This window comes from Primulina tabacum, chromosome 5, assembly GCF_025594145.1.
Source record: "Primulina tabacum isolate GXHZ01 chromosome 5, ASM2559414v2, whole genome shotgun sequence".
Taxonomy (NCBI): Eukaryota; Viridiplantae; Streptophyta; class Magnoliopsida; order Lamiales; family Gesneriaceae; genus Primulina; species Primulina tabacum.
In genome coordinates, this window is record NC_134554.1 from 2,907,741 (window position 1) to 2,930,704 (window position 22,964).

The window sequence follows — 22,964 nt, forward strand, 5'->3', positions numbered from 1 at the left end:
GATTGACTTTTAATTTTAAAAAATATTTAAAAAAACGAAGCTACAAAAATATTATCTTTCCAGCTTTTTATCTCAATATTCTATTATCTGTACAATTAATTATAAAGAAAATAATAATTAAAGGTTAAGAAGTCCTTAATCGATTCACGTAGGGAACTGGCCGAACTTGATTCATGTGTACAAAATACCAATTGTTATGCCAATGCCACTAATTTGTTGAAGTTTTTCCCACATATATTATCTATCTATGATTGTATACCGCGTAAGGGTATCAATTGACATCCATTTCACTAACTTCATAATATTGTTATTGTGGATGTTATTTGTCACTCTTTCCCTGTTTCACAAACTTTTTAATGTGTATCTATTGTAACCCGAAAACTCAAATCTCTTTATAAACCAATTTTTTGGAAAATAAAAGGTCATAACCTTTTTCTCCACTATAGGCAACCAATTTGTGCCCATCGACCACTAGCTGCGAGAATTAGCTCTGAACATGCCAACCACCGGACTTTTCCATTTGCGGAAGGTCCGGATTCTGAGGATGCTAGAGCTCATCATCTCTGAAAAGGCCAAATACCAGAGTTGTCAATTTGCTGAAGGTGGATTATGTTGTTGCTGATACCTGGTTTCTTGTCACCACACAACCCATGGAGCCAACGATTGCCCTATTCGACGAGAAATGTTGAAGAAGTGACTACCAGTTTCTGTGCGACTTCATAGCCAAGGACTTGGAATTCAGATCGGAGCATACAACAAGTTCACCTAATAACGACGGCGGCGCAAATTCTTAAAGGTTGCACTTAAATGTAAGGATTTGGTTTGGAGAAAAATATTTTATTTGGAGAAGGATTTGAGTAATGAATTTTCAAATGATACTCGTCACAATTACTATTGAAAATACTTAATTTGATAACATAATTCATCCAAACAAGTCAAGTAACCCAACAAAATATACATTGCAAAAGTGTAAGGCGTGGTGAAGTTGCATAAAACTAAGTAAAACTTACATTTATTCCACTCATCAAGTTCCTAGATTCTCCTTCTATTATCAACACGCATCTTTTTGGATGAACTAGTTTCTTGATCATGCCCAACACTCGATTGTTGTATCTGAAAGAAAGAAGACATGAAATGTGGATTTACAAACTGAAATGCTAAAACATCCAAAAAGATGGCATATTACAGTTTTGCATTTACCTTATTCAGTTTCTCCCTCACCAACTGAGCTGTTTGGTTCATAGATTCCGAGGGGAAATATTCCTATCATTCAAGCAACAGGAATCGATCAGTTGACAAGATAGAATCATATTTCCATCAAGAGATGCCATGACACAGTCAAAATATAGGAGTAAATGTTGTGCTAAAAGATTTTAATGCTACAGTCGAGGAGAAACTATGTGCAAGATTTGATATGGGAGGGTGACAGTGTAAGTGATATCTTTACGAACTGGTGCCAGAAGTAAAAAAATGTATACAAATAAAAAAACATTCGATCATGGATGAAATTCGAACATATTTAATTTAAATACCAACCTTGTTAACGGGAACCAACATGGTAGATGTTTGTCGCTTGTTAGCAACACTTTCTGAGTCCCTTAATTCCCTAGAAAAAAGATACGCTTTTATCATAAGGTATAATCTTATAGACTTGCCAAAGATATTCAGTGGTGATGGCTACAAAACTACCTTAGAGCTAAGGATGATGTTCGTAATGAATCCTTCGGCGCTGAATTAGAAACTGACAATGGCTTACTCATAAAATCTGAAGAGCCTTTAAAGTTTCTAGCTGATTCAGAAGAGTATCCCACCGATCAAATAACAATAAAAAAAAATCAGCCACAGATAAGAAATCTTAAACTCTACAACTTCTATTACACTGCAGACTCACAGTTTAGCCGTGCTAGCACTTCCTTTCTCCTTCCTTCTAACTTCTCTCTTGTCTCAAGGAGGCTCTCATATTGATGCGCATATGATACTTGCAATCGATTTCCAAGAAAAACATACTCATCCAACTTCCTTTTAGCAAACCTATTTCGAAATCACGTATATCAATGGACACACAAAAAAAAGTGTTATTTAGTATAACACACAGACACATGCATAAAATGCATATCGGTATTTACGGATGCATCTATGTAGAGAAAAAGCATCATGGGAAAATTCTTATGCTGATAAATCCACGAATTTTATTCATAGTGATGCCATATGCTGTATTTTATTCCTTCAACTAATCGAACAACAAAAGGATTGATATGCATATGAATAAATATTATAGGAAAAAAGAGAAGTATTTAGTAACTAAAATCACCTGGCGTTGTTGAGCTGATTAAACTTAATCCAGTAAACATCAGTAAATGGCTCACATTCTTCACCGTCCATTGGCTTACACCTGAGCAAAACACACCAAAACCATCAAAATCTTAATCAATAAGTGATGATAGAATTCTTCCCCCACCGAATGAAACTTAAGTTTTTAACATAATTACTCTTATGTGACAACAATAAATTCCCAAACACAAAAAGATGAATTATGTGGGGAATAAAGATTAAAAAAACCCGTTTCAGAAACTGTCCAAGTTCCAATTATTTATATATGCATCAATGTTGAATATATAGAACTAATAAATACTCACTCTTCAACCGTGCCATAGGTAGAGAATAACTTTAATAACTCATCGCCGCAGCCAAGCTCCGGAACGTTCCTCACAATTAAATACCTGCAGAAAAAGTATTTTGGTACCCAATTTTTAATTAAGTAAATTCAATTTTAAACGGAATGACTTTGAAGGGAATAAAAAGTTAGTCACAGACTTGGATTCATCACAAACTGTATACACTCGAACTGCTGGTGCCTCGTCTTTGTATTTAGGCATTTTCCTCACTTAATCACCCCTCAAAAATCCCCAATGAATTGCCTCTTGTTAAACTTTTTTCCTGAAAGAACACAGCAAAATTTGTGAATTGTGAGACAAAGGATGAACAAATCGATGAACGGAACTCTTATGGTATTAAAACAAGTTTCTAAAATCAAGTAACATTTACCTTACTAGATTTTAATCCCTAGAAACCAACATAGAAACAACAAATTATACATATGCATTGTATTATTAATTACACTTGTGATTTAATGATTTATCCCTGTAAATAAATAAAATGTGACCAGTACCTTGCATATAATCATACCAATATCAATTATACAAAAACATTGCAATAAAAAAAAAACAGGTTTATGTTTTCTGAAAGAAAGACGATGAATAGGAAACGCAATTGGTGATGTATCACGACATTCCAATACATGTTCCTGTCCCGTTCATAAAATAGAACTATCAAATCTTTTAAACATGCATAACACATAAGCATTCCCAATTATGAGACTCCAAAATATAAAACCCCACCATTGCAGAATTAGTTCAAGTGCTTTTCCAATAAATATAACTATCTCATATACTTTCAATGAAATCAATCACTCGACAGATACATGTAAATACCAGCGCAAGGAGAAAAAATAAATTAATTAAAAAGAAGGAGCCATTATACAACTCCAAGTTCGAAATTGGTGTAAAGAACCTTTAATTTTTTTCCAATGCATTAGGTTGTGAAATCATATACGGATTGATAAAATAATAAAAGGAAATAATTCTTATCTGCTAAAAGGTAAAACCACTATAAAAAACTTCAGTGCCGAAAATGTAACAATTAAAACCATACACAACTGCAACGGATTTTCCACGATTTCACGAGCAAGTAAAAGGAATTTCAGATTCTCAAAAACAAAACACAAAACAAAACAATTTGACGTCCCCCAATCCACGTAAATATTGGCTCGATTCTAATGAATCGCTTCTTCAATCCCTTATTGCCTTCGCATCAGACTAAAGAATACCAATTCAAAAAAAAAAATCGACAAACAAGAAAAAATCAATGAAACAAAATAAGTCCTCGACTATCACAGACCTGGTACCTCAAATCCAACAATAAATTAACAGTCAGAATGATTTGACCGCAGCAGAAATAACATCAAACCCCAGGCCTGTGGTGCCACAATTGCAAGGGAAAACAAAAATTTCAGAAGATTAAACACAAACATGAAAAATCACCTCAAGATTAAAGAGATTCGCATATGTATACTTGGTCTTGGAGTCCATGGGGTCTGGACCTGGCAATACGGCGCGAAAACCCCAGGCCTGTGATGGGCATTTGGGGAGAAAAATTAAACCGCAGCACTTAGTTTGAATAGACGCGATATCTAAGCTGATTCGGGCATATAATCTATCCAATCGAAGGAATAACCACTTAGCGGCGTTTACTTGCGTATGCGGGATTGACAGCATATATATTGTTGTGATTATTAAAACATGGATGGCCAGAACGTCTAATAGTATTTATTTAATTTAATAAATAAAAGGTATGTTTGTTTTGATAATTATATTTAAGATAAGATTTATAAATTATAATTTTGTCGTGAAAAGATAATATTGTGATTTGTAATTATATTATTTGATTGAGATTGGATAAATAATAAATGAAAAGTGTATGTTACATGTTATTATAAAATCAATAAATTTATATATTCTTACATTTTAATGAAAATTGGCGTTTAAAATAAATTGCTAAAATTGCCTATATGATTAGCCGAACGAAACATGTCATTTCGGTATTTATAACCTTAAGTCTTTGTTTATTTGGCTTGACTGGTCTTGATAGCCTTATTAATATTTTTAATCAATTGTTATTTTTAATCAGGTTTGGTTTCATTGTTTATCAATATTGGATTGATAATTTAATACCATCTGTAATAATTTTTCATAATATGATTGAATTGATTAATATGTGGTAATTAAATAATTTATTATTTATTCATATAATTCAAAAAATCAAATGGAAAAAATTGTAATTTCACTATTTAATCTAAAATTTAATCGATCAAACAAAATATTATTTATCAATTATTACTCTACATTGTGCTCATATACATACTTTAGTAATCGTTACATTATTTATTTATAATAAAAACTCATATAGCATAATATAGAATAATGATAAATACATAATATGTACATGATTATAACTTTAAATAGTTGGAAGACATGTTATTTTATATTTGTTAAAAAGTGTAGACTACACTCGATCGTACAGATGTAGTTATTTATTATTATATATTATCAAAATAATCATGTCAGCTTAATATTGCCACATTGGAAAGAGACATTTGGGTGGTTGAATTTAGAATGAAGGTTTGGCCTAATCATATGAAATTCTTTATTTGATTTGTGTCATTGGTCAAACCTACCAGCAAATCAACAAATAGGAATAAGGGGCTTAGTATCTCAACACAGGTGGTACAAGCAAGGGATATCATGCAAAACAAGGAGACCCAACCCTAAATAAATGGAGTAGGTTTTTGGTGAGACGATCTCACGACTAATGAGACTGTCTCACACAAGTTTTTGCCAAACAAATGATACAATTTGGATCCACGTGATATTTGATAGACTTATTTAAATAATGGATTGTGCCATTAAATTTTATGATTCTAAGCTTCATTTTTGAGAAGATTTTGCCATTAATGGTTTTTTTGACAGATTATTTCAATTATATTTGCCTATTTGACTCACTCCTCATTGTTCACACAATTACAATTTGTTTGATTTCATTAGTAAACAATATGTCACATTCTTTCATTTTTTTTAGTGAATTTATGCATCATCATTGCAACTTATATATATGGCACTCAAACTCATAAAAAAAATCAATAGCAAATATCATGTTAAAATCGTTGCAAAAACATGGTAAAAAAACTTGAAAAAAGACAACCGAAAAAAAAATCGTGGCTGTAATAAAAAAAATCGTGGAGTGAAGTTTCAACAAAATCTATTATTATTTTTATTTATTTCCCTGATTTCAATGTTTGAACGGTTTAAAGAACTCTTTTAGGATCCCTTTCGAAATCCCCCCCACCCCTTTCCCCTCACAAGTAGCGATAAATCTGCCTCACGCAGATCACATAACTTTAGCCTCTCAGGAGTCTCATCTGACAACAATTTACTGCCCCTTTCTTTGATTTTTTCCCTGCTTGGAAAGTATCTTCTGTCTTTGTCTTTGTACTATCTTCTTCAAGAAGTAGTAGCCACTGCAAGTCTGCGACAACAAGCGGAAAAACCAGTTTTCAAGCCTCTCGTGCTGCTCTGTTTTAGGGATTTTACGCGAAATCTGAGGTGCCCATCATTTCTTTTCTCGCTTTCGGCTCGGAATTTTGCTTGTTTGTTTCCTGGGTTTTTCTTTTCTTTTCTTTTCTTTTTAGGAAAAACGTTTTTTTTTGTTTTTATTTTTATTTTTTATTTTTTATTTTAAAGTTTCTCTGTTGGTTGACTAACTTGAACTTTTTGTTGTTTGTATTACTGGTTTTAGTATATTTTTTTTTTTGGTGTTGTCAGTTGTGTCACCATGGAGAATCGGAGGAGGCAGAAGTGGGATAACCGTAGACAGGAGGTGCCGAGGAGAAAATCGCAGGGTAAAAGGCCACCTCGTGGTACGTTCAATTTTCTTGATTTCTGATTTATTTGTTGATTTCTCGTTGTATTTTTTTTCTTGCTGGCACTTTAATTGATGTGGGTTTTTTTTTTATGTAAATGTTCTATCTTGAAATCATGAGAATTTTGAATGTGAAAATATTGATCTTTAATTGTTTTATGCTCTTGATGGTTCCATTGTTAAATGGAGAACTCGTTAAATTTGAACATAATATATATAGCTCTTGTTAGAAGGAGAACATGATTTTTCACTTTTATTTTGAAGATTTTTTGTTTGATTGAACTGATTTGGTGTGCGGCCTGTTCTTCAAAATGTCTCAGATGCATTTCCTCCTTTCAAATGTTTAGAGTGAAGATTATGAGTTTAAAAAGATTGAATGCCTAATAAATTTGTCGTTCGAAATCATGTTGTACACTTTGGTGCGCAGAGCTTGAAGCTGGAAATGCATACTTGGATTTTATCAGTTTTGTAATTAACACGTAAAACCCTAAACGGCAGTGGTTTGTTTCTGTTAAAATTTTAGTTTCGAGTTGTCGTCGATCTATGATGCAAGTTGATTGTATTTATTATGTTTCTGTTTCCATGTCTGTAATTTGATATTGTATTTTGTTGTCACTGTCTCTCCAACTCTGTCCCTGTTTTAAATCAGTCTATTTTTTGTTGGGTTCATGAATCCAATCATTATAAGGCGAGCATTGAAGAAAACATTCCATTGTTGAAGGATCTACTCGCTCACACAAAAACAGTTCTTTCAATTCCAGCTGCCATGTTTGCACTTTTTTTTAATTTAATTTGTACAGATACATTGGTTTTTTCTACAGGCAGTTGGCAACCGACTGTGCCTTCATGGGAGAAAGAATTTTGCAAAGTCGTCGGTTCCCTGGATTGGGAAACTGTGCTGCAAATGAAGAAATTTATGCACCTCTATGATAATGTGGTCAAATGGAACGACTCCGCAGGGGAAGAGGCGTTTTGTAATGCTAAAAAACGATTCTGGGCTCAAATAAACGGCTTTCCTTGCGATGTTGAAATACCCGATCCTGACCTTTATATTGACGACATAAAATGGGATTCGGAAACTGATCCCGAGCTGCCATTAGACCTTGATACCAAACCTGCAATTCCTTATACCGAAGAAAACATTGATACTGTCGTATTTTTTGGTGATTCTCTTGTTTCAAACCAAGAATTCTCGCCCTCTGGCTGGGGAGACGAGGAAGAGGATGTTAAAGTACCGGCTAACTTATATTCCGCTAGTAATGGTCATTATTGGCAGCATAACTGGGACAATTCATTCAACAACGAAGCTGCAGTTTCATGGTCGGGTTTATGTGATAACACGTGGCATTTCAGCAATGGAATTGGACAGACAGGATACATGCCGTGGGCAAGTGGTTGGAGTAACTCGTGGGGATGGAATTATGATAATAATCTTGTCAATTATGAAGTCGGGCATGAAGTCTTACAAGACAGTCTTGCTTATGAAGAACAAAACGACTACAATTTTCCCAATGTAAATTCTGGTAGAAACGCAACGTGTCACAAGATGTCTACGGCCGCAAAGAAAGAACTATGTGTGAACGGTTTCCCTAAAAATGGCAAGGGTTGGCATGAAACTGCCCACTGGGGAGAGCAATCTGCAATGGAGAGAAGATCCAATTCAAGAAAGTTGAATTCGTATAATTCATGTGTGCCGGTTACCCATCATACTGGAATCACTTTGGAGCGAAGTTGGAACAAGGGAAAACATGTCTCCTGAACTCAGAGTGGAAAGGTGCCATTCCTTTCATTCTATTTCATTTGTTCTTTACGTTAGATATACTGTGTCAAACTTGGAAACGAGCACGAGCACCGTATTCGTTGAGTTTCGGCATTATAATACCTCCCTCTAGCTAATTTCCCCCAAAATTTTGAAGACAAGTTCTGATATTGGGTGGTTGTGTTATTAGCTAGCATCATCTTCGGTTATCCATTCGATTTTGTCGAAGGTTTAATGTATGTAGTATGTATCGTCAGTGTTTCCTGCGTGGCTTTGTATAAATATTAGTGGTTTTTTGTGGTATACTTGTCTTCGTGCTGAAACTCGAAGGATTCTTGATTTCTTTTCCGTTCACTATCAAAGTTCTATTAGTCTCCAAGTCACAATTTCTGAAGGTTGCGAACAGTGATTCGAGCATTCTATGAGTGATTCAAGTTGATTTGATTCAAGATTAATCCAAATAACGTGTCTTAAAATATTCATCAATCAGAATATAGCAGTAATGTATATATATAATAAAGATATTAACTTTTATTTTCCAGGAAACCCGTAAAAAATCAACGAATCTGATTCAGATTAGTATAGACCACAATGACGAAATTTAGATGTCAGCACTGGAAGCTTTCACGTTTGTGAGTTGTTTGGTTGAGATGATGACAAATTTCAATAAACAACAAATGCATCGTTTTGATGTTTTTTTATAGCTGCTTTATACCACCGCCACAGCCACATACAAATCACGTACGTAATCTGTTAGCGTATATATCTGTTACTATTATAAATATATGAGTTTGAATAGTTTAATATGTTAATTACCAGTGTAGTTAACTTTCATTTGTGAGTTTTCTTTTTTGCCCTTTCATTTGTTTTATATTTTGTCATATTAATGAGGTTCTTTAAGTCATTTTTCATGTTAATTTAATATGATAATTAATAGTGTACTTAACTCAATATATATGAGTTTCGATTGTGAGCTTACCTTTTTACCATTTTATTTATTTTATAATTTGTTATGTTCATTTGGCTCTTTAAGTAATTTTCTATGTTAGTTTAATATGTTAATTATTAGTGTACTTAACTTTCATTTGTGAGTTTTCTTTTTTACCCTTTCATTTGTTTTATATTTTGTCATATTAATGAGGTTTTTTAAGTTATTTTTCATGTTAGTTTAATATGATAATTAATAGTATACTTAACTCAATCAAATTAATTATTATTTTGATTTTACTTGTAAATTTATCATAATGTTATCTAATATCTAATCTATCTAATACTATGAATTGTGAGCTTACCTTTTTATCCTTTTATTTATTTTATAATTTGTCATGTTCATTTGACTCTTTAAGTAATTTTCTATGTTAGTTTAATATGTTAATTAATAGTGTACTTAACTTTCATTTGTGAGTTTTCATTTTTACCCTTTCATTTGTTTTATATTTTGTCATGTTAATGATGTTCTTTAAGTCATTTTTCATGTTAGTTTAATATGATAATTAATAGTGTACTTAACTCAATCAAATTAATTATTATTTTGATTTTACTTATAAATTTATCATAATATTATCTAATATCTAATCTATCTAATACTATTATAAATATATGAGTTTGAATTGTGAACTTACTATTTTACTCTTTCATTTATTTTACAATTTGTTAAGTTTACAATGTTCTTTAAGTCATTTTCTATGTTAGTTTAATATGATCATTAATAGTATACTTAATTCAATCAAAATAATTATTAATTTGATTTTACTTTAAATATAATTTAATTACATGTTAAATATTTAAAAAAAATTGCTAATATTACTAATATCTATTTTACTTTTATAAATATATGATTTTCATTTGTAAACTCACTATTTTACCATTTTGTTTGTTTATAATTTATCATGTTCATGATATTTTTTAAATTATTTTCTACGTTAGTTTAATAGAATTATTAATAGAGTACTTAGTTAAGGTATTTATTATTTTATTTTTATTTTTAAATTTAAATTTAATTAATTTATCTAATATCTATTACTATTATAAATATATGAGTTTGAATTGTGAGCTTACCTTTTTACCCTTTTATTTATTTTATAATTTGTCATATTCATTTGGCTCTTTAAGTAATTTTCTATGTTAGTTTAGTATGATCATTAATAGTATACTTAATTCAATTAAAATAATTATTAATTTGATTTTACTTTTAAATATAATTTAATTACATGTTACATATTAAAAAATTTTTTTTTGCTAATAATACTAACATCTATTTTACTTTTATAAATATATGATTTTCATTTGTAAACTCAATATTTTACCGTTTTGTTTGTTTATAATTTATCATGTTCATGATGTTCTTTAAAATTATTTTCTACGTTAGTTTAATAGGATTATTAATAGAGTACTTAGTTAATGTATTTATTATTTTATTTTTATTTTTAAATTTAAATTTAATTACTTTAATTATACATTGACATCAAATTCATAGAAAATTACTATAATAATGTTATAAAATAAAAAATTATTAATATTTTGAATATTAAACTACTTTGTATGTAAGTGATTTCAATGAAACTATTTAAGCATTTAGTCAATTTCGATATGACGCTAAAAAAATATCCCTAAATAATATATTATATATTAATATAATATCTACTAAATATATGACTTCTAATTGTGAGCTTACTATTTTACCATTTTTTTTCAATTCGTCATATGCGTGATGTTATTTAAGTCATTTTGTATGTTAATTTAAAAGGATCATTAATAGTGTACTTAACTCAATCAAAATAATTATTATTTTAATTTTTTAAATTTATACATTACTTTCAAATTCATGAAAAGATATATAATAATGGGAAGACGAAGGGAGATGAGACAGATTGAATAAAAATAAATTATTAATCAATATTAAGTTCATATAAAATTTTTTCTCCCATTTAGAATATAGATATTTTTAGACTCTTTGTGTGTCAATTGAGATACATGATTGAGATAAATGTTTTGTGTGTAACTGATTTCAAACATTGTTTTTAAGCAATTTGATCAATTTTTAATATATGCTGCTAAATAAATATTACTAAATAATATGCTTCATTTGATCGTTTAGTGGATTTAACCGGGCAGAGGAGCAAGAAAAGGGACAAAAAAGAACATGAGCAAGAGGAACCTGTAGATAACGCAAAGAACGTGAGTAAGGTTACTCTTTCCGGGCTTCTGAATTTCATAGATGGGATTTGGTCAGCTTGTGGAGGTGAAAGACTCATTGTTTTCACGACAAATCACGTGGAAAAATTGGATCCAGCTTTGATCAGAAGAGGGCGAATGGATAAACATATTGAACTGTCATATTGTAGCTTTGAAGGGTTCAAGATTTTGGCTAGGAATTATCTTGGCCAGAGGATCATGATTTGTTTGGGAGGATTGAGGTTCTGTTGGGAGAAATTAAGATTACTCCTGCTGATGTTGCTGAGAATTTGATGCCGAAAGATGTGGGTGGAAATGTGGAAACTTGCTTGAAGATTTTGATTTCTGTTCTCGAGCAAGAAAGGGATGAATTGTACCTGGATTGAGTGATTTTGAGGTGACTCGGAAGGATTCATCAATTGTATTAATTCATGCAAGTTCAATATTAAATTGCTATTTGCGGTGTATAAACATTTTTGTCACCATACGTAGATAATGTTAGCAATCTCTTTTGATCTATTTACGAGCTTTCTTGCTTCTTTATTGAATTCCTTGTATATTGATTTTATTATGGTTATTTATTCATATACATTTGAGTAATTAATAGATGCCAAGTTAAACATTTAATTCTTATGATCAAGTGTAAAACTAACAAGGGAACTTTCTTGCATATACATACGCTAAGTTACAAATTAGATGGCAAAAGAAAATGTTGCAAGTACCTAAGAACCTCATTAACGCCCACATATCTCCAACTCACTATACTCAGAACCCCCACACTCATCTTCTCCATCACCACCTTCCCGCGGCTCTCCCGGAGCCCCAACCTCAACTCCACCACCAACCCACTGGCGCCGCCTGAGCAGCACCCTGCTGACGGAAGCTCCTTGGAAAACCACCCTTCCAGTCCCATTATAAAGCTACCCTTTCCCTCACAATCCATCATCGTAAACACGCTTCTAAACCCCTTCAACACCACATTCCACGTAATTTTCAGACCATTCAACGCTTCGAATCCCATTGATTTCTTCGATTCCACGTCGATGTCAAACCGGAAAATGTTTCCGTTGTTGTCCAGATTGACCTCTCCGCCGGGCTTTACCAAGGTGAGAATGGATTCTTTGTGGTTTCGGATGTCGATAGAGAATATGAGATGCTGGAGAGAGAGGTCGGGTTTGGGGGGTGGTTGGAGGCGGCGTTTCTCAGCGGCGTGGCCTAGGGAGTATAGTTTGTGGTATGATGTGGACTCTGCAGCGGCGGCGGGGAGGTTGGAGAGCGAGGGGTAGTGCTCGGAGAAAAAAGGTTGCCATAGATGGTCTGAGGACATGAAAATGGCCCATGATTTGCAAACACAGACGGAAGTTGCTAGGCTTTTGGGGTCGAGAAAATGAGCTACCAAATCAAGAATTTGCCATGGAGGTGAAGATTTCATTTCCAAAGATCTAGTCGACATAGATTTGGGCTTTATCGGGGTGGCGAGGGAAAATGTTGGGGTTTTTTTGATGAGCATTATCTTGTTTGTTCTTTTACACCACGTAAGAGCACTGCAAACGTGTGAAATCAAGCATAGGACACGTGTAAGACAAGACAGGATTTTTCAAAATTTTGCATATGATTTGCAAGTATATTTTATTTGAAGTATTATAATTTGTATATTAATGTATAAATTGAATTCGGTGGAATATGACAAAAATTTGGATGTTCGAATTAATTTTATTTAAATTTGAGTTCAGTTAGAAATTCAAAAATGTTTTTAAAAAATTGTTTGAATTAAATTCGAATTAAAGCTTAAGTTCGAATTCGACTCGAAAGATTCAAATATATTTATGGATTATTCGAACTATTGTTAAAAAATAAGTATTCAAATGACTCGAAATTTATTTATTTAATATATAATTATATTATATTAATAAAATATTAAAATTCGTGATCGACACGTGAATTATCAACCAAAATAATTTAAACTCGAATTTGGCTCGAAAAAAAATTTGAACATATTCGAGTTTGGTTTGAATTTGATAAGCTCAAACATGAATCAAATATTTTTCGAACCGGTTCGAAAAATCAATTTGTTAAAATATATTATTATTATTTTTTAAATGAAAATATATTATTTTTGTTTGTAGCCAAATTAGCCAAATATTTGGTAAAAAACTATAAAAATATGATTTTTTTTTATAAAAAAAAACCATCGAGTAAAAGTGAATACAAAAACTTTAAGCTTAAGTATAGTTAGTTTAATCGATTTTTTTATATAAAATATCTGAAAACAGGCCAAATGAACTGATTTGATCGTATTTAAAAAGCCAGAAATAGAAATTTTGAATTTCAAATAATAGAATTTTTGAATTTAATCGACCTGCAAAGTTAATTTCATTTAACCAAAGTTTTGCTAGTCCTCGATAATAATAAAAAAAATATGGTAAAAATTTCCTAAATTTTGTTATTTTCAAATATTTTTAGAAATTATTATTATTACTAAACGGTGAAATAGTTATTTGTTATATGATATCTTCATCCGCATCGTCACCGGATTAACCAACGACGGGACACAGAAGAAACACACTCTTCTGCGCATTCTCCGTGTATTTCTTCTTCTTCGACACAACTTTATCAACTTCTTCAGATTTTGGTAACCTGTTGTCGATTTAGATTTCAGAACCACATTTTTCTTTGAGTTTGTATGCTTGAAATATTTGATAATCAACCCATTTCTCCACCATTCATTGTCCAAGATCTTAACTTTCAGTGAACCTAGGTTGTGCGACAGGGGCTTTGATGGGATAAATTTTCATTCAAGGAGTAACACGCTCATCTCCCTTGATTCTTTTTGCTATTCTTTAAAAGGTTAGCCCTTTTTTGGCGTGGAGTCTGAAGACTTCACATCATTGAATCAATTGGTGTCACTACGCTTTTATTCAATGAAGAAGTCGGACAGTTTTAAATGGGAGGATGGAATTATTGGTAGTTTGAACAAATTTGTATGCGTATCAGATGTTTGTGTGTGCGCCTTAATAGAAAGTGAACTTTTAACGATTCTTATTTCAATTGAGAAGAATAAACAAATTTTACGGATTCCTCGTTAGCTTTCTCTTGAGATGCATTTAATATTTTCTGATTTTACTACTGGTCATGCTTTGTTTTCAGTTTCGAATGGGTATGTTATTTGAAGAGTTAAACTTTCTTGATGTTTCCTCCCTTATTGTTGAGTACCGCATACTTCATGAAATTCTTTACTTCTGCCAAGCACGATGCTGTTTACCTTTGTGTGATTAGTGATACAGCAGTAGCTGGATAGATTTTGGAATATAATAACATCGTTTGTTGAATTATCTATGTGCTTGACTCCGTTCGAAGTTTAAACTTTTTGAGTGGATAATCTTAGCTTCCCTCAATGACAGTGAAGAAAAACAGAAAATGATTGAAACCTTTTTTTCTGACTTTTTCTCGAATATTGTTTTCTTCACCAAAAAAGATGAATCCATTATTTCAGTTTTTACCCATTTTATTATTATTATATATGTTTAATTGTTCCTTAGGAACTCTGTTTATTTGTCTTCTCCAGTTAATCCCTGTTCCGCCAAATAGAACATGATTTAGGGAGAAACAAAGGGATAAGCAGCAAAAAATGGCATGTTTGCTATCAATGAGTTCTTTATCTTCAAGTATCACGAATCTTAATATCAACCAGCCTTTGATCAACAAGTTTGAATCAAGAGGTCTGTCAAGATTTAAGGTTTTATCAGGTAAATCTACCTCCCTGGAATTTCTTTTGTTTATTGCATTTTGCTAACTTGATAAAACGCACCGGCCAAAATCATTTCCTTTCAGGCCTGCATATGGTAACAAAGAAAGACATATATAAGAAGAAAGATTTGCATGTTGTTTTAGCAGTAAAAGATACTAAAGCAATTGTTGAGAAAACAGAGAAAAAGAATGTGAGGACATTTAGGAAAGGTGATAAAGGTTTAATTTTGAGTGAAGGGAGGGATGGAGATGAGAATTATGGGCCTATATGCCCTGGTTGTGGCGTGTTCATGCAAGATAAAGACCAAAATCTCCCTGGATATTATATGAAAAGAATGAAAGTGGCAGAACTGGCTGGTGGCGAGGAGGAGATTGAGAGTTTTGATGAGTTTGAAGAAGATGGCGAGGATTTTGAGGATGATGTTGTGGTGAAATTGGATGACAGTGAAGATGAAGAAATTGATTGGGAATCAGGAGAATTTGGATCGGAGTTGGAAGATGTGGAAGATGATTATTTGAATGAACTAGATGGTTTTACTCCAGCTGGTGTTGGTTACGGAAACATTACTGAGGAGACAATTGAAAAGGGAAAAAGGATAAGAGTTTCAAAGGCAGAGAAAAAAAGAATGGCTAGGGATGCTAAAAAAGAGAAGGAGGAAGTGACGGTCTGCGCTAGGTGCCATTCGCTTAGAAACTATGGGCAGGTGAAGAATCAAGTGGCAGAAAATTTAATACCTGATTTTGATTTTGATCAGTTGATTAGTAAGAGGTTGATGAAACCCACAGGGAATGCAGATGCTACCGTGTTGGTTATGGTTGTTGATTGTGTTGATTTTGATGGGTCTTTTCCTAAACGTGCAGCTAGGTCCTTGTTCAAAGCATTTGAAGGAGGGAAAGACGGTTTTAAGCTTAGGAACAAGTTGCCTAAGCTTGTTCTTGTGGCGACGAAGGTTGATCTTCTCCCTTCTCAAATTTCACCTACACGGTTGGATAGATGGGTTCGACACCGTGCTAAGGCAAATGGAGCACCTAAACTCAGTGGAGTTTATTTGGTTAGTTCACGCAAGGATTTGGGTGTGCGAAATTTGCTGGCTTTCGTGAAGGACTTAGCTGGGCCTAGAGGGAATGTTTGGGTGATTGGGGCTCAGAATGCTGGAAAGTCAACATTGATAAATGCTTTTTCAAAGAAAGAAGGGGTGAAGATTACAAAGCTTACAGAAGCTGCTGTTCCAGGAACAACCCTTGGGATCCTGAGGATTGGAGGAATATTATCAGCTAAAGCTAAGATGTATGATACTCCTGGTCTTTTACATCCATATTTGATGTCTGTGAGATTGAACAGGGATGAGCAGAAAATGGTTGAGATACGTAAAGAACTTCAACCTCGAACTTTTAGGATAAAGGCAAGTTATTGGATGACGTTGTTATATTTCTTCTGGCATTTCATATCACCTTCACTTTTCAACGCAGTTAAATGTTGTCTGCCCTTTTCAACCCCCGATTACGTATGATAAATTATTGTAACATCTGCAGACAGGTCAAGCAATACATGTTGGAGGCTTAGTTAGACTCGATCTGAATCAAGCTTCTGTGGATACAATCTACGTGACTGTATTTTTGTCACCAAGTGTTTCTCTTCATCTAGGAAAGATAGAAAATGCTGATGAGACCAAGAGCAACCATGCTGGAATTAGGCTGCAGGTAACGATTTTGACCACATAAGAGAAGCTTTTACTGCATCAACCCCATGGAACTTACACCAAAACTGTCTAACAGAAATATGTAAAATTTTTGTGCTTCAATAAAGATTGGACAAATCATTCATTCTTTTTTTACAAAAATTTTTCATCCTCTTTATTCAAATATTTCCGGATTTGTCAACATAATTCTACAACTCAGCTTCCCATTCGTAGTTTCAGTCAATTGGTTTGCCTAGCATGCTCTTCAAGACGAACAATATGCATGAAATTCCTATGCAAACTGAACGAAATCTCCTTAAGACCACACCTTCCTCATTTATCATCAGTGTTTGTTACTTTATTTATTATTTTTTTATCCAGCTGCCTGCTGTCTTTGTCCTCACTCCTTTTCATCATATTGAATGATGATAAAAAGTTCTTAGATTAAATGTGTTACTCACTTTGACCTTTCATATGAATGGTATACTTCCATTCAATAGATAGAACTCTGACTACCAAATATTTTGACCATTTTGGGTGTTTTTTTCCAGCCACCCATTTGTACAGACCGAATTTCTGAACTGGGAGCTTGGGAAAATAGAGACATCAATGCATCTGGAACCAGCTGGGATGTGAACAGCGTTGATATTGCAGTAGCAGGCTTAGGTTGGTTCTCTTTGGGTTTGAAAGGCGAAGCAAACTTGAGTTTGTGGACGTATGACGGCATCCAGATCACTTTGCGTGAACCTTTGGTACTTGATCGTGCTCCATTTCTCGAACGCCCTGGATTTTGGCTTCCAAAGGCGATATCTGATGCAATAGCCAATCAGATTAAATTTGAAGCTAAATCAAGGAAAATTGAAGAAGAGAGAGAAGAGTTGCATTCAGATATTCCAAGTTGAAGAGAAAACCCTGGTTAAAGTTGATGCATTATTTTGAAAATGCTTTACCAGTCCAGGGAAGGTCTTATGGTTGAACCAAAAGGAACATCAGTATTTTGAAAAACTGGCAAATGTAGGTAGATCAGCAAGATGCTCAGGTAAAGTTTTGATATCTTTCTGATTATTCCGGAGAATTTTTTTCTAGAAATTTAATGAAAGAAATATTGGGAAACAAGGTGATTATTGCGTCTTTTGAATGGGATATTCTTATTTCTTACCGAAGAGATAATTTTAGCTCAAAATGTGGTGGATTATATAGTTTTATGATAGCATGTGGCCATGTGGGTACCTGTAAATATGAAAACATAGTGTATTTGGTTAGTACTTGAAAAGTAATGTAAATTATTTAAGTCATGACAAATAGAATTTAGCAGATGAACGATTAAAGTAAAACTTGAGAGTAAAGTAGGTATATGTCAAGATGTTTCCAATTATGCAAATAAAGATGATCTCATACCTTTTGTTCTTTTCAACAAACGATTCATGGGCATGTGGTGAATTTAAAATCAAATTGTTCCGAGTCATATGTAGTAAATATGAGAAAAAAACACTGAAAATACAAATAACAAGTGCTCATTTAATTTATTCCTCTTGGTATATCTACAACATCTTTTCATATGCTTAAAAACTAAGAGACATCAAACTGTGAACAAGAAGTAGAAGGGGTTGGAACCTTGTTCTGTACATAAGATTACAAGAAACAGAGACCGCTACTAAGCCGAATATGAACTGAGATCCACACACACACAGAGTTCAGTGTGGCTGCTGAATGAAACGGGGGCTGCACTTGGGGTTAACATGTTTGGCTGGCTTATCTCACGGCTTCACAGGATCCCTCGGGCTTCTATGGTTTGTCACGCTCATGTTCTTGACAAGTGCTTCAGCATTCTTGCTAAAACCTAATGAAAAGTAATCATAGCATGTAAAATACATCAATATGGCAAAATTTATTACAGGAAAAAAAAATAGAAACAGAAGTACAGAACTGGGCTTCAAGGATTTTCAAGAAAATTTTGAAGTTTGTTACATATACTGCAAGAAGATGGTGTAACATGGCACCATTCAAATTTGTCCTACGATTTTAGATTGGGATTTTAGATTGGACATAGAATTTCCATGAAAATGGTATGATTGAAACCACTACTTCAACTATTATAAAAGGCTAAGATATGCAAGACACCTTACTTGGTACTTACCCAGCCATTAAGTATTAAATCAGCATGTATCAATATTCCTTTCGTAAAGTTTTTCCTCTTTCTTTTGGTGAATTCCTTTTGCGTACATATAAAAAATGCGTTCATTTTCACTTTTCATCCAAATTCCAATACAAGTAGAACACCTTTTATATCACAAAATCTAACCAAATACATATCACTTCAAAATGTAAACATATAAACAAAATCTTAACAATCATATGCATAATATTTTCGATCATAGAGGTTCATATAATGTATTCTTTAAAATCAAATTTTCTAAACGAATAATCATTCTCAAATTGGATCTTTTTGAAACCCAAAAAAATAAAATAAAAAAGTATTTTTGAAGAACAAAAATCGGATTTTTAAGTGCGTAAGTTACCATTTTCATGCATTCCCTTGACTTGCTTGCTCTCACGATCAGTCTCAGTCTCAGATGCATGGAGAAATTCCTCAAACTGGGCTTCCATAGTCAAGATATCATCATCCACACAGACATCAATGTTCTCGGGCAAGAACTCAAGGGCCTCGTTTCCATCAAATCCGCCGATCACTTCACCAAAATCATCATTTCCTTGTTGCTGGCTGAGCCAATAATCTCGAAACCAAGCGGAGGTGGTCACCAGGTTCCACCACTCCGGAGAGAAGTCCTCCACCTCCCGCATCGCCGCCGGTACGAAGAGTGGTGCATTCGGGTTGAGCACCGACCCTCTTCCAGACACTAGAGCCATGATGCTACGCTGTTCGAATGAAAACCACCTGAATCAAGCAACAAATTTAAAAATAATCTCTAAAAAATCAAGCCGCTTGGAAGACTGAGCAAACAAGTTGAATCAAGCAGAATTACAATCATTATAAGGCATCAAAGCTTAAATTCATCGAGTCGAACAAGAAAAAAAAAATTGGATTTGGTTAATGCACATTGAAGTGCAATCTATAGCTCGAGAACCTTGCATCACACTTCAAAATTCATAAAATAAATCCCAAAAAGCGAATTCAGGTCCGTGGATTCAAACGTAAATATAAATTTACAAACTCAGATCGCAATGAACACTCTGGAAAACGAAAAATAGAGGGATAAATCTGAAATCTAAAAGGAAATTGAGTGGATTCGAATCCATAAACATCACCTTGAAGAAACTATACCGCTCTATGGGATCGAAGTCTCAACAATTGAGCAATGGATCTTACTCAGAGCGGGAGCGGAAGTTACGTAGGCGTACGAGGCGAGATGATTGATCCTAACCTTAGGCCTCGGGAGTGACCGAACCTAGCCACGGATTGATGACCTCAAGAAGACTTGTATTCATAGTGGTCCCCTACGAGATGACCAAGGTGGTGACGTCATTACAACAGTGAATTATAAACATCATAGAAGAAATGAACGATGAATTACCAATAAGATAACTTTTATTTGCTATCAAACTATGTTAGAAAAGCATGTCTTTGCACTCATAAATCTACAAAAAAATAATAATAATAATAATAATTGTATTCTTTAGATTTATATTTTTTTCTCGAATAAAAATTAATACAAAATATTATAATATTATGTGATATTTGAGTACAAAAACTGATATATATTTTTTGAATGCACAAACATTTATAACAAGTATTGATATTAATGACTCATTTTTTTTAGAATAAAAATAGATACGAAACATCGAAAATGTTATACTAATATATGATATTTCAGTAGTGAATATTTCATTTATAATATTAATATATAATTTTTTTTAATACTCAAATATTTATAAAAAATATCTATATTAATGATCCATGTTTTTTTCTCGGATGAAAATCATTACAAAATATCGAAAGTATGGTACAAATATATGATATTTGAGGATCGACTCTTTCATATCTGATACAAATAAATGATATCTGAACACCCAAAAAGTATAGTGGATGTTGATATTAATATATTTGTTCCAATTTTATGCTTAAAATCTTATCTTTTATTTCAGATATAAAATTGTTGATACTCAAATATCATATATTTGTATCATATTTTACAAATTTTATCTGTGAAAAAATATATGAACCCAAGGGTTGATTTCATCCTACATATAGGGATACTAACTCATGATAGAATCAATTGTCTAAATTTAGCCACATATACATGGGGTTCACTAATTTTTTTAAAATAAAATATGTGTGTGAATCTTGTCCATCCAAACCATGTGGGACTGTAGCATCGAAGCTACCAACCCAAGGAATGCAGATTTTTTTTGTGCAATCAGGCATTGCAAATTTTTTTTTACAGATAAGGACTGAAATCAAATTAATGTTCGAATTTGAAACTTTAAAATCAAGTTACCTGACATTATAAAACTTCACATTTGACTAGACTGTTGACCGAATTAGAAAATAATAGGACCATGTTGATATCGGATTGAATTTTTTTTTCCATCTTCAATCAGTATGTACCTAAACGTGACGTTTATTAAGAAAAGTATTTGATAATTAAATTACTATTTGTTGTATGTAGAATTACAAGTGATAATTATTAAACATAAAAATAATCAAATTTATTTTAAAAGAATGTACAGACCGAATTGGAACCGATTCCAGATTGGTTACGGTTCCGGATCAAGGTTAAAAAACAAATCCAATTAAGCTAGAATATCGTATTTAGACCGACCCTAAATCACATTAATTGTTCCAGATTGAAATGGATTATGCTGGATTGGTTTGGACGGTTCTGGATCAACCCAGTCCATTAATCACGAAACTCGTAAGCAATCTCGCATGAATCTTGAATCAAGATTAACCAACCAATTACACTAAAATTAAACTTTCTGATTTAGACAATAATCCGGCCATATGATAACATTGTTTAAACTTTTCTGCATGCATATACGAAATATCTGCTATAACAACAAAATTAAAGAATCGAGCTGGATATGCAACTTTTTAGGACCATAATCAGCTCGAAGGAAGGATATGGGCAACAACCACTGTAATATCATCACATTTGCCTCCGAAGGGCAGAACCCCGGCTTGGCGGGCATTTATATCAAATGGTGAGCACCTAGTTTTATCCAAGGAGTTCCGGCGGGCCGCCATAGCCAAATTGAAAGCCACCGGATTCTGATCATATCCTTCCCCCAAACACTGCTTTACCACAGCCTCAATATCCTCAGGAAACATATTGTCGAAAAGTCCGTCGGTTCCCGCGACGATGATGTCGTAACACTCTACCGGCACCATGATCTCATCTGCTTTCTCCAGTACATCGCCACCCTCATATTTTCCCAGCTGATAAGGATGGTTGAATTTGTGCTGCTGTACAGGCGAAGTGTACACAATCTTTCCTCTCCTCATAACCATGAAACCGCTGTCACCCAAGTTGGCCGCACGGATGTGTCTTCCGGAGAGTGTGATGATGCAGGCGGTGGAAGAGCCCTTCGCCTTCGTGTTTGAGAAGGCTTCGTAAAGCACTCGCTTGGGGTCTAGCACTACATCACCACCAGGGTGATTCTTGATTGAGTCCAGCGCGTTGCGCATGAGTTCTCTAGAGAATTCTCCTGCGTTGATGCCATTTTCCCCCCATCGGCCAACCCCGTCCGCCACACCAATGGCATTGGCCTCCTTTGAGATGAAGTGGGCGTCTACGCCTAGGGGTTTCGACTTGTTATTTTTGGGTGAGTAGAAGGATCCACCAGCCATGTATATTTTCGGACATCCACGTTTTCTTATAGACCTCTTGAATTTGCGTTTAATGATCACCATTGTCTTGCATTGAATTCGTATGAAAAGTTTCCCTTTGGATTGATGTATATGTACACATATACGTCTTGAGAGATTTGCACCAGAGCAGATATTTAAGTAAACCAATAGGAGTGAAATTCTAAATCCAAGTTTGAAAGTGTAGCACTAATTGGACTGAAATTCTATATTACTTTTGATTCCAACTTTTATGTTATTTTCT

The 22,964-nt window shown here is 33.4% G+C and overlaps 6 protein-coding genes across 17 annotated transcripts; 2 read left to right on the top strand and 4 right to left on the bottom strand.

Annotated features, from left to right (window-relative positions):
• Window positions 1–155: 155 nt before the first annotated feature.
• On the bottom strand, window positions 156–4,285 carry LOC142545497 (uncharacterized). 3 transcript variants are annotated; one of them, XM_075652713.1, is made up of 11 exons: window positions 4,132–4,277; window positions 3,958–4,033; window positions 2,815–2,937; window positions 2,637–2,720; window positions 2,312–2,392; window positions 1,892–2,031; window positions 1,690–1,789; window positions 1,537–1,606; window positions 1,201–1,263; window positions 1,011–1,113; window positions 157–765 (listed from the first exon to the last, which is right to left on the bottom strand). In XM_075652713.1, the coding sequence occupies exons 3-10, from the start codon at window positions 2,874–2,876 to the stop codon at window positions 1,033–1,035; spliced, it is 681 nt and encodes a 226-aa protein (XP_075508828.1). In that variant the 5' UTR covers window positions 2,877–2,937; window positions 3,958–4,033; window positions 4,132–4,277; the 3' UTR covers window positions 157–765; window positions 1,011–1,032. The 3 variants fall into 3 exon arrangements, with proteins under 3 accessions (XP_075508829.1, XP_075508828.1, XP_075508827.1); XM_075652714.1 differs by lacking the exon at window positions 3,958–4,033 and having other exon boundaries at window positions 156–668; window positions 4,101–4,285; XM_075652712.1 differs by lacking the exon at window positions 3,958–4,033 and having other exon boundaries at window positions 4,101–4,284.
• Window positions 4,286–5,916: 1,631 nt separating this feature from the next.
• LOC142545499 (uncharacterized) lies at window positions 5,917–8,616 on the top strand. 2 transcript variants are annotated; one of them, XM_075652715.1, is made up of 3 exons: window positions 5,917–6,218; window positions 6,438–6,532; window positions 7,356–8,616. In XM_075652715.1, exons 2-3 carry the CDS (start codon window positions 6,448–6,450, stop codon window positions 8,291–8,293), a joined length of 1,023 nt encoding a protein of 340 aa, XP_075508830.1. In that variant the 5' UTR covers window positions 5,917–6,218; window positions 6,438–6,447; the 3' UTR covers window positions 8,294–8,616. The 2 variants fall into 2 exon arrangements, with proteins under 2 accessions (XP_075508830.1, XP_075508831.1); XM_075652716.1 differs by lacking the exon at window positions 5,917–6,218 and having other exon boundaries at window positions 6,412–6,532.
• A 2,770-nt stretch (window positions 8,617–11,386) lies between these two features.
• Window positions 11,387–12,950, bottom strand: LOC142544568 (putative F-box protein At5g04010). Its single transcript, XM_075651607.1, has one exon. The coding sequence runs from the start codon at window positions 12,918–12,920 to the stop codon at window positions 12,153–12,155; it is 768 nt and encodes a 255-aa protein (XP_075507722.1). The 5' UTR covers window positions 12,921–12,950; the 3' UTR covers window positions 11,387–12,152.
• Window positions 12,951–13,952: 1,002 nt separating this feature from the next.
• Window positions 13,953–18,056, top strand: LOC142545500 (GTP-binding protein BRASSINAZOLE INSENSITIVE PALE GREEN 2, chloroplastic). 7 transcript variants are annotated; one of them, XM_075652721.1, is made up of 6 exons: window positions 13,970–14,099; window positions 14,238–14,314; window positions 15,033–15,213; window positions 15,299–16,621; window positions 16,752–16,915; window positions 17,445–18,056. In XM_075652721.1, exons 3-6 carry the CDS (start codon window positions 15,096–15,098, stop codon window positions 17,793–17,795), a joined length of 1,956 nt encoding a protein of 651 aa, XP_075508836.1. In that variant the 5' UTR covers window positions 13,970–14,099; window positions 14,238–14,314; window positions 15,033–15,095; the 3' UTR covers window positions 17,796–18,056. The 7 variants fall into 7 exon arrangements, with proteins under 7 accessions (XP_075508838.1, XP_075508836.1, XP_075508834.1 ...); XM_075652719.1 differs by having other exon boundaries at window positions 13,971–14,052; window positions 14,226–14,314; XM_075652718.1 differs by having other exon boundaries at window positions 13,974–14,099; window positions 14,226–14,314.
• A 329-nt stretch (window positions 18,057–18,385) lies between these two features.
• Window positions 18,386–20,315, bottom strand: LOC142545501 (protein EARLY RESPONSIVE TO DEHYDRATION 15-like). 3 transcript variants are annotated; one of them, XM_075652725.1, is made up of 3 exons: window positions 20,161–20,315; window positions 19,413–19,789; window positions 18,386–18,733 (listed from the first exon to the last, which is right to left on the bottom strand). In XM_075652725.1, the coding sequence occupies exons 2-3, from the start codon at window positions 19,759–19,761 to the stop codon at window positions 18,651–18,653; spliced, it is 432 nt and encodes a 143-aa protein (XP_075508840.1). In that variant the 5' UTR covers window positions 19,762–19,789; window positions 20,161–20,315; the 3' UTR covers window positions 18,386–18,650. The 3 variants fall into 3 exon arrangements, with proteins under 3 accessions (XP_075508840.1, XP_075508842.1, XP_075508841.1); XM_075652727.1 differs by having other exon boundaries at window positions 20,222–20,311; XM_075652726.1 differs by having other exon boundaries at window positions 20,177–20,304.
• Window positions 20,316–21,958: 1,643 nt separating this feature from the next.
• Window positions 21,959–22,765, bottom strand: LOC142545565 (putative protein phosphatase 2C 55). Its single transcript, XM_075652816.1, has one exon. The coding sequence runs from the start codon at window positions 22,763–22,765 to the stop codon at window positions 21,959–21,961; it is 807 nt and encodes a 268-aa protein (XP_075508931.1).
• Window positions 22,766–22,964: the final 199 nt, after the last annotated feature.